Source organism: Trachypithecus francoisi, unplaced genomic scaffold (assembly GCF_009764315.1).
Source record: "Trachypithecus francoisi isolate TF-2019V2 unplaced genomic scaffold, Tfra_2.0 Lachesis_group14, whole genome shotgun sequence".
In the NCBI taxonomy this organism is placed as follows: domain Eukaryota; kingdom Metazoa; phylum Chordata; class Mammalia; order Primates; family Cercopithecidae; genus Trachypithecus; species Trachypithecus francoisi.
This window is the reverse complement of record NW_022681459.1, coordinates 43,619,852-43,633,073: the sequence shown is the minus strand read 5'-3', so window position 1 is coordinate 43,633,073 and position 13,222 is coordinate 43,619,852. Positions and strand designations below refer to the sequence as shown.

The 13,222-nt window shown below is 48.1% G+C and overlaps 1 protein-coding gene across 4 annotated transcripts in view; it reads right to left on the bottom strand.

Moving 5' to 3' along the window:
- Positions 1 to 13,222, bottom strand: part of SGSM1 (small G protein signaling modulator 1) — a 124,871-nt gene that overhangs the window by 45,524 nt on the left and 66,125 nt on the right. For 3 of the 4 annotated variants that reach the window (XR_004442343.1, XM_033233041.1, XM_033233043.1), the window contains 4 exons: positions 10,508 to 10,672; positions 8,185 to 8,323; positions 5,429 to 5,493; positions 2,106 to 2,251 (listed from right to left, as the gene is read on the bottom strand). Coding sequence is in view for 3 of the 4 variants with exons in the window: in XM_033233041.1 (XP_033088932.1) it covers positions 2,106 to 2,251; positions 5,429 to 5,493; positions 8,185 to 8,323; positions 10,508 to 10,672 (515 nt within the window). In the remaining variant the exon portion in view is untranslated. The remainder of the gene's footprint in view (positions 1 to 2,105; positions 2,252 to 5,428; positions 5,494 to 8,184; positions 8,324 to 10,507; positions 10,673 to 13,222) is intronic. The other variant, XM_033233042.1, reaches the window with a different exon arrangement.

The following is a 13,222-nucleotide window of genomic DNA, read 5'->3' as shown; positions in this document are numbered from 1 at the left end:
AGCTGGGATTACCAGTATTTGCCACCACATCCAGCTAATTTTTGTACTTTTAGTAGAGATGGGGTTTCACCATGTTGGCCAGGTTGGTCTTGAACTCCTGACCTCACATGATCCGCCCTCCTTGGCCTCCCAAAGTGCTGGGATTACAGGTGTGAGCCACCGCACCTGGCCACCCTGAGCTATCTTCTCACCAATATTCCTCAACTCCTGTGCACCTATCCTTCTAGAATACTAATTGGCAACGCCCTAACTGTATCATTATGATCTACTTCCATGATCTACCTGGGGGTATGATCTACTTCTATGATCTACTTCTGTGGTCCAGCAGTCCTGCTTCTTCGACCTAGCCCTCAGATATCCTGGCGTGAATAAGCAAAGTCATAGGTACTTGGATATTTGTCGTGGCATCGTATGAAACAGTCAAACCCAGGCAACTCTCCAGCTGCCCATCAATGGGTGAACAAGTGTCCCTACACGGGTACGCAACACAAGATGTAAAAGAGCGAGGGATACATCTATGGGAACCCACATAAAAAGGTGTTCAGCTGGGCGCGGTGGCTCATGCCTGTAATCCCAGCACTTTGGGAGACTGAGGCGGGCAGATCACGAGGTTAGGAGTTCCAGACCAGCCTGGCCAATATGGTGAAACCCCGTCTCTAAAAATACAAAAATTAGCTGGGCGTAGTGGTGCCCAACTACTTGGAAGGCTTAGGCAGAAGAATCGCTTGAACCTGGGAAGTGGAGCTTGCAGTGAGCCGAGATCGCGCCACTACACTCCAGCCTAGGCGACAGAGTGAGACTCGGTCTCAAAACAAAACAAAAAAAAAGATGTTCAATGTGTATCGTTAAGTGGAAAAAAAAAATAAGTTGTAAAACATATGTAGAATTGTTCACTTTGGATTAATTTGCTTGAAATCATTTTTTTTTTTTTTTTGAGATGGAGTTTTGCCCTTGTTGCCCAGGCTGGATAGCAGGCTATCACGAATTAATATTTTAATTAATTTTCAGCCCATTTTTGCTGTGTGCTTATTTGAAAATATTATCTGGCAATTATTAATCTTGACTCAGCTCTAGGAAAATTTCTTGGCTGGGTGCAGTGGTTCACACCTGTAATCCCAGCACTTTGGGAGGCTGAGGCGGGCAGACTACCTGAGGTTGGGAGTTTGAGACCAGCCTGACCAACATGGAGAAACCCCGTCTCTACTTAAAATACCGAGCATGATGGCACATGCCTGTAATCCCAGCTACTTGGGAGGCTGAGGCAGGAGAATTGCTTCAACCCAGGAAGGGGAGGTTGCGGTGAGCCAAGATTGTGCCATTGCACTCCAGCCTGGGCAACAAGAGCAAAACTCCATCTCAAAAAAAAAAAAAAAATTACTTAAAGCAAATTAATCCAAAGTGAACAATTCTAGCTGCTACATCATACACTAATATCTTTTGTGCACACTAGGATGACTTTAACAGGTATGTGATGCATTGTGGGGTAGAGTTCGTCTGTTTTCTTTCTAAAATTTCATTTTCAGGCAAAGGTTTTGCAGTTACAATGAGTCAAGCTGCGGGGCCAGCAGGTCCTAACTGCACATGCGCGGTGGGAAGGCTGCCCTGAAGGGCCCCGGGGCCTGTTCCCTCTCACCTATTCACATTCCAGTATTAGAAGCCTATTTCACTTTAGTCTTAGGTGTACTCAACCATAATGGCAAGCTCATTTTTGTATTTTTAGTAGAGATGGGGTTTTACCATGTTGGCCAGGCCGGTCTCAAACTCCTGACCTCAAGTGATCCACCTGCCTCAGCCTCCCAAAGTGCTGGGATTACAGGCGTGAGCCACCGTGCCCGGCCCAGCTGATGCTTAATAATAAATGCTTACAGACCAATTTGTTCTTTACTCCTTCCACGTGAGCATATGTTTTACCTCCCATTCAATCTCCCAACTCATGGGCAGAAGTGAGCTGTAGGTCTTGGAACTCTCAAGAAGAGAAGGGGAACTCTAATTTGCATATGCAGAATCCAAGCACATCAGCTCAAGTCCTGGGCTTATTTGTCAGATAATAAGATGACCCCCTGGAGCCTCTGCATCACTGCAGACCAAGCCTGGCTAAGCCTTACTGTGCTGTCCTGAAGGTACTGCTCCCAGATCCCAGCTGTCAGTCCCTGTCCAGCATCGCAGGGCAAGTCTGGAGACACGATCATGTGATTGACCAGGGCTGACAGGTGGGTCCTCACGGTGGACAGGTGTCTGCAGTAGGCCAGCCCTGTTGAGGGAGGGAGGGCAAGTATCATCATCCACCACCTGAAGCCCCTCACCTTGTCTCATGGGGCCTCCCAAATGCTGTCCCACCCTCCATTTAAAAAATTTTTTTGTTTTGAGACAGGGTCTTGCTCTATTATTTATTATTATCACAGCTCACTGCAGCCTCAACCTCCCAGGCTGATGCGATCCTTTCACCACAGCCTCCTGAGTAGCTGGGACCGGAGGCACGCGCCAGCATGTCTGGCTAATTTTTTATTTTTTGTAGAGACGAGGTTTCACCATCTTGCTCAGGCTGGCCTCAAACTCCTGGACTCAAGTGATCCTCCTGCTTCAGCCTCCCGAAGTGCTGGGATTACAAGCACAAACCACTGCACCTGGCCCACTCCTGTTCTTACTAAACACCATGACTCAGTGAATTCTCGTCAACGTCCCCTTTTCCAGACAAGGAAGATGGAGCTTGATGCACTTGCTGGCTGGACTGCTACATAGCTCTATAACCATAGGGAAGTCTTATCACCTTCCTCAGCCTCAGTCAGGGTGATGGCACCCTTCTCTGCTCTAAGCCAAAGCATTTAATTCATAGGCTAGAGGCAGAGAAGGGACAGAAAGGAAGGTGGCCAGTGACTCTGTGGGCTTGCTGTGCCTCTGTCTGCCTCTAATCCATACAGCAAGAAAGAGAATGTGAAACGTGGACAACTCCTGTTCAAATTGGAGCTGAATGAGTATTTATCCAAAAGAAAGGAAATCAAAGAGGTATCTGCACCCCCATGTTTAGTGCAGCACCATTCACAATAGCCGAGATACAGAATGAACCTAAGTGTCCATCAATGAATGAATGGATAAAGAAACCGTGGTATACTAATGCAATGGAATATTATTCAGCCATAAAAAGAATGAAATCCTGTCATGTGCAGTAACATGGATGGAACTGGAGGTTATGTTAAGCAAAAAACACGAGGCACAGAAAGACAAATATCATATGTTCTTACTTATAATGGAATCTAAAAAAGTAGTTTTCATGGAGGTAGAGAGTGGACTGGTGAGGAGGAGGATGATGACGATGATATAATAGCTAACACTTACACAACACACACTGCATGGCAAGGAGCTGTTCCCAGATTTGCGTAACTTAACTCATCCCATTCTCCCCACAACCCTAGAAATTAGTTACTACTATTATCTCCATCTTTTTTTTTTTTTTTTTTTTTTGAGACGGAGTCTGGCTCTGTCGCCCAGGCTGGAGTGCAATGGTGCGATCTTGACTCACTGCAACCTCCACCTCTCGGGTTGAAGCGATGCTCCTGCCTCAGCCTCCCGAGTAGCTGAGACTGCAGACTTGCGCCACCACACCCGGCTAATTTTTTTGTATGTTTAGTAGAGATGGGGTTTCACCATGTTAGCCCAGCTGATCTCGAACTCCTGACCTCAGGTGATCCGCCCGCCTCGGCCTTCAGAAGTGCTGGGATTACAGGCATGAGCCACCATGCCCGCCCATTATCTCCATATTATAGATGGAGTAAACTGAGGTATAAACTGGTTATATCACTTGCCCAAGTCACATCGCTGGGATCTGAAACCAGGCCATCTCCCTCCAGAACTCGGGTTCTCAGTCACCATCAGGGATGAGCCACATCGACCAACAACATTGTTCCAGACCCATCTCAACCCCCACCCCTTCCTGCAGGAAGCTTCCATTTGGGTCTAATAAATACTTGCCCAAAGCCTGCTTCATGCCAGGCCCTGCATTAGGCACTGCGGATGGGTGGCAACAGAATAGATAAAACCCCTGTCCTAGTGGAGTCACGCTCTCCCTGCCTCTCCAGGCACTCAGGGTGTGAGCTCCACTGCTGTTTCACAGGCCCATGCAGGTTGTATTAAGGTATTTCTAGAATCCCTGAATATACACACACGTTTTATCTTCCCCATATAGGCTGTGAGCCTGGGGAAATAAAACCGAAAAATCAAGACAGCGGGGACGGGCATGGTGGCGCATGCCTATAATCCCAGCACTTTGTGAGGTTGAGGTGGGTAGATCACTTGAGGTCAGGAGTTTGAGACCAGCCTGGCCAACATGGTGAAACCCCGTCTCTACCAAAACAGAAAAATTAGCTGGCCGTGGTGGCAGATGCCTGTAATCCCAGCTACTCGGGAGGCTAAGGCAGGAGAACGGCATGAACCTGGGAGGCGGAGCTTGCAGTGAGCTGAGATCACGCCACTGCATTCCAGCCTAGGCAACAGAGTGAGACTCTCCCTCAAAAAAAAAAAAAAAAAAAGGCTGGGTGTGGTAGCTCACGCCTATAATTCCAGCACTTTGGGAGGACAAGGCAAGTGGATCACAAGGTCAGGAGATCGAGACCATCCTGGCTAACACAGTGAAACCCCATCTCTACTAAAAATACATAAAATTAGCCGGGTGTGGTGGCGGGCACCTGTACTCCAGGCTACTCAGGAGGCTGAGGTGGGAGAATGGCGTGAACCCGGGAGGCAGAGGCTGCAGTGAGCCGAGATCACGCCACTGCACTCCAGTCTGGGCGACCGAGCGAGACTCTGTCTCAAAAAAAAAGAAAGAAAGAAAAGACAGCAGAGAGGAAAACACAAAGCTTTAGGAGTCAGACAGGCCAGGGTCTGAGTCCCAGCTCTGCTGCTTGTTAGCTGTGTGACCTTAGACAAGTCATTTTGCCTCTCTGTGCCTTAGTGTCTTCATCTGTTAAATGGAAATAATCAGAACACAAGTATTATGAATTTAATATTTAAGTTTTGGGGGAGGGATAAGGTCACCTTACTCATTCTGCAGCTTCTGCTCATGAGAGAAGGAAACTGACATTCACTGAGCACCTACAGCATACAATACTAGGCGCTAGGGGCTTTCTACGTGGTCCTCATTCAGTCCTGAAAACAAGTCCTCCGCTGCAGCACCTGGGGATGCAGTGGTGATTAAACCAAATCTCTGCCCCCAGGGGACCCTACTGTCAGGACCCAGGGATAAAATTTCTCCCGTCAGTAGACAAGGAAACTGAGGCTCAGAGAGGTTCATGTAATGTTACTAAAACCAGACATTTAGGGAATAGAGGAGGAGAGGTCCAAATTCCAGAGCCAGTATCTCTTGATGTTGCTGGCATACAGCAGGCACCAATAGCTGCTCCACGGAGACACACTGGCAATGAAGCCCTATACGTACATCCATAGAAGGCTCTGGAGAGGATCTGGTACTTCATATTGTCACAGAGAAGTTTCAGGGGAGCCCTGCAGGTGGAGAAAGAGGGAGATGCTTAGAACAGATCCAAACACAGCCCAGATTTTCTGGAGAGGGTAACTATGTGTTATCTCTAGAGGGCAGATTAAAATCAACCAGTCAGGGATTTTAGTAGGGAGGGCTGCTATTATCTCCACTTGTACAGCATTATTGCCTCTTCTGCTACCAGTCCCAATATTCCCCTGAGAAATCAAGCTCTCCACAACTCTCTGTCTGTGTGGTTTGCATGGGGATGACTCTGCCCACTACAGGACTCAGGTTGGAGTCATAGTGATCGGGGCAGAGATATTCATGTGACCCAACCTGAGCCAGTGAGAATTAGCCCTGGGACTTTTGTTGGAATTACTAGGTAACAGACACTTTTCTGCTTGGGTTTCTAAGCCAGTGGGATATCGGGCAGTGGCTGCTGGGAGCCATCTTTGCCACTGCATAGGAAGCGCCTGTCTGAGAATGGAACCATCATAGAGGCAAGCAGAGCCAAGAGCTGAAGAAACAGAGATTCCTATCTCGATCATCTGTATCCAGCCATGCCTGAAGCCACTGTGTCTCTGAACTTCTCCGTTATGCCAACACATTTCCTTTTTTACTTGAACCAGTTCGAAGTGGGTTTCTATCCCTTGCAGAAAGCGTTCTGATTTCTAAAGTGATCCAGTTGAATCAAGCTGAACCAAATTGGGATTCGGAATCTGGCTGATTGCTAAGTAGGTGATGTCTCAAAGCTTCTCTTTGTGTGGGAATTTTTGGGAATTTTTTGGCTAAAAGAGGTGAGAGGAGTCAGATTCTAGCATTGTTGGAGAAATCCAGGACACTGAAGGGATTGTTGTACACTCTCGTAGAGTATAGAATGGAAGAATATCTGCATATTTGTTCTCAGGACATCCCAGGAGACATCCAGAAAAACAGGTAGACTGGGGCAGGGCAGAAGGAGCATAGCTGAAGTCCTCCACTTAGGCATATGGAGGCAGGTAGGAACATTAAGCAGGAAAGAGTCCCCCTTTGTGCCCTCAGGTTGACGAGGCTCAGACTTGCTCAGGTTACGTGAGAATAGGATCGCATCAACAGCTTTCCCACTGTAGACTTCGCTTTCTGCAAGGTAGTGAGTTCTCCATCACTCAAGGTGTGTAAGCAGATACTACAACAGGAGAGGGGGCAATGGGTTATAGCAGCCTTTCTCACTGGTCCATGGACCATCAGCCCAAGAGTTACTTGGAGTTTCTCCAACATGTGGATTCCTGGGTCCCGCACATACCTACTCAGTCAGGACCTCTAGGAAGTAGTCCAGGAACTGGTATGTCAGGCCGGGTGCAGTGGCTCACGCCTGTAATCCCAGCACTTTGGGAGGCCGGGGCAGGCAGATCACTTGAGGTCAGAAGTTCGAGACCAGCCTGGACAACATAGTGAAACCCCATCTCTACTAAAAACACAAAAATTAGCCAGGAATGGTGGTGTGTGCCTGTAGTCCCAGGTACTCGGGAGGCTAAGTCAGGAGAATTGCTTAAACATGGGAGGTGGAGGTTGCAGTGAGCCAAGATCACCCCATTGCACTTTAGCCTGGGCGACAGAGAGAGACTCTGTCTCAAAAAAAAAAAAAAAAAAAAAAAAAAAAGAATCTCCAGTAATATTAGCACTTCTCAAACTTTAAAGTATACACATGGTCTTGAAACCGTGTTAAATACAGGTTCTGATTCAGGAAGTTTGGGATGAGAGACTCAGAATTTGCCCAGGTGCTGATGCTGGTTCACGGACCACACCCTGAGGAACCAGGGGGTTGGATGACTTCAAAAATTTGATGCCGACTCCCACCCCTTACATCCTATGGCTGATGACTGGACCATCCACTGGGACAGAAGCCCCGCAAGGACAAAAGGGTTCCATTCTCTCAGGCCAGGCCAGGTTGGACCAGGTGAAAACAAAACCAGTCTCATGAACTGGCTGAATAGTTTCAAAGAGACAAAACTATGGGCAAACGGGAGATGAGCTGAGATTTAACTTTATACAACAAAACAGGAAGTGTCATTTACTGAACAGTACCATGTGCAGGTGCCACATTCTGGCCACTTTAAACCATTACCTGAGCTGGTCCTTACCACAGCCATATAAAGCAAGAACTGGAATTTCCACTGTGTGGAGGCGCAAACTGAGATGTGGTTGTCATTAAATTATAGTTCTGGGATTATTCTGCCTTCTAGGTGTATGGTAGGGCTGCACTTGCTGTCCCCTTGTGGATGGGGCCAATGGGCTGTGAGTGGATATGACATGTGCTGCTTTTGGGCAGAGCGTTTTTAATTGTGGGTTCCAACCTCTGCAAAGTTACCTTTCCCTGTCACTGTGACTGGCAACATTCAAGATAGTAGCTGCTCCATCACCCAGGCCCTTTAGTGTGGGAAAAATAGCACCAGATGACCCATGATAGAAACACAGCATGCATGATAAATAAACTTTTGTTATAAAAAAGCCACTGAGATTTTAGGACTGTTTGTTACTGCACCATAACCTTGTTTATCCTGACTAATACAAGTGACCCTCTAACAGCTAGGATTTCATGGCCAGGATTTAACCTATATCTGCCTGAGTCCACAGGTTATGTTCATTCTGAATTCAGTGCAGGGTAAGATATGGGCATCTGCAGATCTCTGGTACATCCTTCAGCTCCCTCCACCTGCAGCTCAGGCTCCTCATACCTCTCGTGGTTGCAGCCATTGGTTGAGCCACCATCAGCCGAGCCACTCTGTGAACAGGAGGAACAGGAGGACTTCCGGGGACTGGGCTGCCACAGGGATGGGAGGTTGCTCACGGAGACATCCATCAGGTCCTGGGGCACTGTGGTGGATAGAAGGAGGGGCAGAAGAATCACCCTGGTTAAGCCTATGTGGGTCACAGAAATCTCACCCCAGAGCAAGCAGTTCACCCGCCCCAGCCAGCACAGAGACAGGAAAAGACCCTGAAGGTGACAGTAGGAAACAGCAGCCCCGAACATCCTTGAGTCTGCCTGATCCAATGAAAGCCACAACCAAAATATGGTGGCCCTGAGAGATGGGCAGAGCTGATGACAGCCAAAGAGAGAAGAAGAGGACACAGAGAGCCAAGAGCCAAGAAAACAGGCCCAATCCCAGAGCAGGAAGCCAAACCTCACCATGTTGTCACTTAGTCACACTAACAGGATGCTGCAGGAGGGGAGGGGAGCCTGCTGGGTGATTCTGGAGAAGAGACAGGCCTCATGGGTGAGATGGAAGGGAGCCTGACTCAACAGATGAGGCAGGGCACCCAGGTGCCAGAGACCCAGTGAAGCCCCTGCTGATGAAGAGGGCACCTGCGCTGTCCATGGTTCTGAGGCTAAAGCTGCTCCACCAAGTGGGTCTTAAATATATTAGCGACTCCCTAAAATAATGTGGGAGGCTTGTTAAAAAGCAGTATGACTGCCTCACACTCTGGTCTACTCAACTAAATCCTGGAGACAGAGCTCTCAAATCTGTATTTCTAAAGCAATTTTGATACAGCAAGTACATTCGACAGACTCTGATTTCCCAACTTGTGGACACTGGTGATTCCTGACCAGTCATTCTCAGGATACAGCACTTATAGCTTCCTTTATTTTTCTTTCTCAGCTTCGTAAAAACTGCAGTGTCTACAAAGCCACATAACAAACATACTGGGGACATATGCATTACAATTTCTATAGTCAATTTCCTGGCCTCTTGGTACTCCTAGACAGACGCAAAAGCTTTACTTTCCTTAAAACAGGGATCCATAAACTTTTCCTGCAAAAGGACAGCTAGTAAATATTTTAGCGTTTGCAAGCCATTTGGTCTCTGTCATAAGCACTTGACTCTGTTGTTGTAGTCCAAAAGTAGCCATAAACAAAATGTTAAAAAAGAAGCATGCGCACATTCTAATAAAATAAATAAAACTTTATTTACAAATAGTGAAATGTGAATGTCATATCATTTTCACGTCACAAAATATTACTCTCCTTTTGGCTTTTTTGGATCATTTAAAAATTGAAAAACCATTCTTAGCTCATAGGCTGGTACAGAATGGGGCTGAATTTAGCTCATGAGTCTTAGTTTTCTTTTTTTTTTCATTTTTTTTTTTTCTGAGATGGAGTCTCGCTCTGTCGCCCAGGCTGGAGTGCAGTGGCCGGATCTCAGCTCACTGCAAGCTCCGCCTCCTGGGTTTACGCCATTCTCCTGCCTCAGCCTCCCGAGTAGCTGGGACTACAGGCGCCCGCCACCTCGCCCGGCTAGTTTTTTTTGTATTTTTTAGTAGAGACGGGGTTTCATTGTGTTAGCCAGGATGGTCTCGATCTCCTGACCTCGTGATCCGCCCGTCTCGGCCTCCCAAAGTGCTGGGATTACAGGCTTGAGCCACCGCGCCCAGCCAAGTCTTAGTTTTCTAATCCCTGTTGTAGGAAGTGAAGAGAGTGGCACACTTTTTCTCCCATATGTCATGGTCCCCACAGGACAGCTGGTAATACCCTGACACTTCCCTTGGGCCCCAAGGTAAGGGAGAGTTGTGGAACTGGTCCTCTTGCCATCAGAACTCCATAGCTGACAAGGTCAGCCCCTACCCACTGACAGAAGAGGAAGCTGCCTATATGATGTAGTTCTCACAGCCACCAAATGTGGCTTGTTACACTATTCTTCCCCATGTAGACTCACCCATGAGCTAGCCAAGAAAGACCAGTAAGCCCCTGTAAAATGTTCTAGAAAAATAGCCCCAGTTTTTAGCCAATCTCAGGGGTGCACTGACCAGTTTAGCCCAAGCGTACAACCATGCCTTCCTCCATCTCAGCCTCTCACACTCGCATCCACACAGATAACACCAATTGATCCCTTTGCTACTGAACCTACAATACTGCAAGCTGCCCTCCATAGGGTAGAGGCTAGACAGCAGGAGGGCATCAATCTCTCTGCCTCCATCTCCCTTGGGACCAGGACTCAAATGACAACATGGCAGAGGTGGCTGGCACCCAGCCCCCGGGGAAGGGGAGATCCCAGACATTACTGGGGGGCTGCTCCTTCAGGCTCGGCGTGGGGAGAGTAGTGTCCCATCTGGTTCGCTCCCACTGACTCCCTCTGGCCACCACCAGCATGGACTGGCCTGCAGGAACCATCATCCAGGCAGGGCCCACAGAGATGGAGGAAGTGCTGCCCAAGAGGTCGGGGGCAACTTGAGATACAAAACAGAAAGAACCAGTGAGGTGGGGGTTCGGAGCCACCTCAGGACACTGAGACAGCTGGAAGAGTCAGTTTCTGGGGGCTCCAAACCTCCCCCTCCCTGGCTCCACACAGCTCCCACATATACTGTGTTCAATTAGAAGAAAGAATGTTGATTTTTATATCGTGCCTACTATGTGCTGAGTGTCAGACTAGGCAGTTTGCGACCTGAGCAAACCTAAAGAAACCAGTTATTGTCCTTCACGATCCTGTGAGGGATGCATCCTCTCTCTTCCACTTTGCAGAAGAAACTGAGGCTCAGAATGATGGCACAACTTAATCACCCAACGCCCTGCCAGGCAGTAGCAGACATATCTAGTCTTTTTGACTGAAGTCCCTCTCCTCTTTCCCCTAACAACAGCTGTCCCTACTGAGTATAGTACTATCATTATCCCCTTTTACAGATTGCTTTTACAGATTGGAAAACTGAGTCATGGAGAGTTTAAGCAACACGCCCAAGACCACCCAGCTAATAAGCAGAGGAGCCAAGACGCCAACTCAGGGGATTTGACCTTTTTTTTTTTTTTTTTTGTGAGGCAGGGTCTTGTTTTGTCATCCAGGCTGATGTACAGTGGCACAAACGTGGCTTACTGCAGCCCTGATCTCCCAGGCTCAAGTGATCCTCCATCCTCAGTCTCCTGAGTAGCTGGGACTACAGGCACGTGCCAGCATGGCTAGCTAATGTTTTTAAAATTTTTTGTAGAGATGGAGTTTCGCCGTGTTGCCCAGGCTGGTCTCGAATTCCTGGGCTCAAGCCATCCTCCCACCTCAGCCTCCCAAGGTGCTGAGATTACAGGCATGAGCCACTGTGCCTGGCCTGAGGACTTGACTGTCATCCTACTCTTTCTACCTCAGCTGGTTTCTCATAGGCACTTCTCTCCACACCATCTGTTCTCAACCTGGGCAATCCTGTCGATGTTTGGAGACACTTTGGGTTTTCACGCCTTGGGGATTAATTAGGTGCTACTGTTGTCTAGTAGCTGGAGGTCAGGGATGCTGCTCAACATCGTACACAAGGCAATCCCCACACAAGGAATTATTCAACCCTACATGTCAACAGTGCTGAGGCTTAGAAACCCCACGCTAGACCAGCACTATCCAATAGAAACACAATCAAGGGGCTGGGAGGTGGCTCACTCCTGCAATCCCAGGACTTTGGGAGCCCGAGGCGGAGGAGTTGCTTGGGCCCAGGAGTTCCAAGCCCAGCCTGGGCAACGTGGCAAAACCCCATCTCTACAAAAAAATCAAAAAAAATGTAGCCAGGTATGGTGGCTTGTACCTGTGATTCCAGCTACCCAGGAGGCTGAGGTGGGAGGATCAATTGAGCCCAGGAGGTCGAGGCTGCAGTGAGCCATGATTGCACCACTGTACTCCAGCCTGGGCAACAAAGCGAGATTATATATAATCTTTATTTACAAAAACAGGTGAGTGGGCCGAATTTGGCCCATGAAAAGGGGTTTGTTGACTTCTGATTTAGGCCCACTTTCAGAAAGAACTTCATACCTCTCACAGACAGAAACCCGTCACAGATGGAAACTGTAAGATGACTGTTTTTGTTAAGCCTGTGAGGCTCAAGCCCCAGAAAATCAACCAAGGATGCGGTTGCCATTTCCATGTGGGTTGAAGCTGACCTTGAGAATGAAGGCAGTGAAACCACAATGCCTGCCCCCTGCCAGTCAAAACGATGTGCATGGAGTGGTGGTTAGAGGCACAGGCTCTGGAGCGAGACCTCCTGCGTTCAAATCCCAGCCATGACAAGAATTAGCTATGTGATCCTGGACTGGTCGCTTAACCCTTCTGGGAATCAGTTTCCTCCTTGCAAAATGGGGGATGGTGATGACAACCTGGGAGGGCTATGGTGAGGATGGAATGAATTAAGATAAGCGGGACAACGGACAGAAGTGGGCCTGGCACACAGTGGCACTCAAGACATGATACCTGCTACTGCTTACTGAGCATCTGCCAAGCGTCAGGCCCCAGGTCAGGTCACCAGGTGTTTTAGGAATGATCTTGCTGATTCCTCAGAATATGATGCTGGTGGGGAGTGCTGTTACCCCACTCTACAGAGAAGGAAGTGAGGTCTGCGGAGGACAGGTCACTTAACCACACTGCAGTGGCAGAGCTGAATACAGTGATGCATTCTTTTCTCTAAACCAATGGTTCTCAACCAGGGGCAATTTTGCCACCCTTCAGAGGTCACCTGGCAATGCCTAGAGACATATCTGGTTGTCACAACTTAGAGCAAAGTAAGTTTGCTACTTGGCATCTAGTGGGTGCTCAACATTCCACAATGCACAGGAATTTTTCCATCCCAAATGACAGTAATGCTAAGGCTCAGATGTCCAATTCTAGATAAACTGAATTAGTTGGGTGTTTCCTCAAGGGCAGACAAGGATCCAAGTGCAAGTTCCAAAGGCACATCAGTAAGGGAGGGGCAAACTGAGACAAAGGAAGAAAAGGGGAGGGAGTAAAGAGTTAGTTGCCAAGCAAGTTACCAATAGAG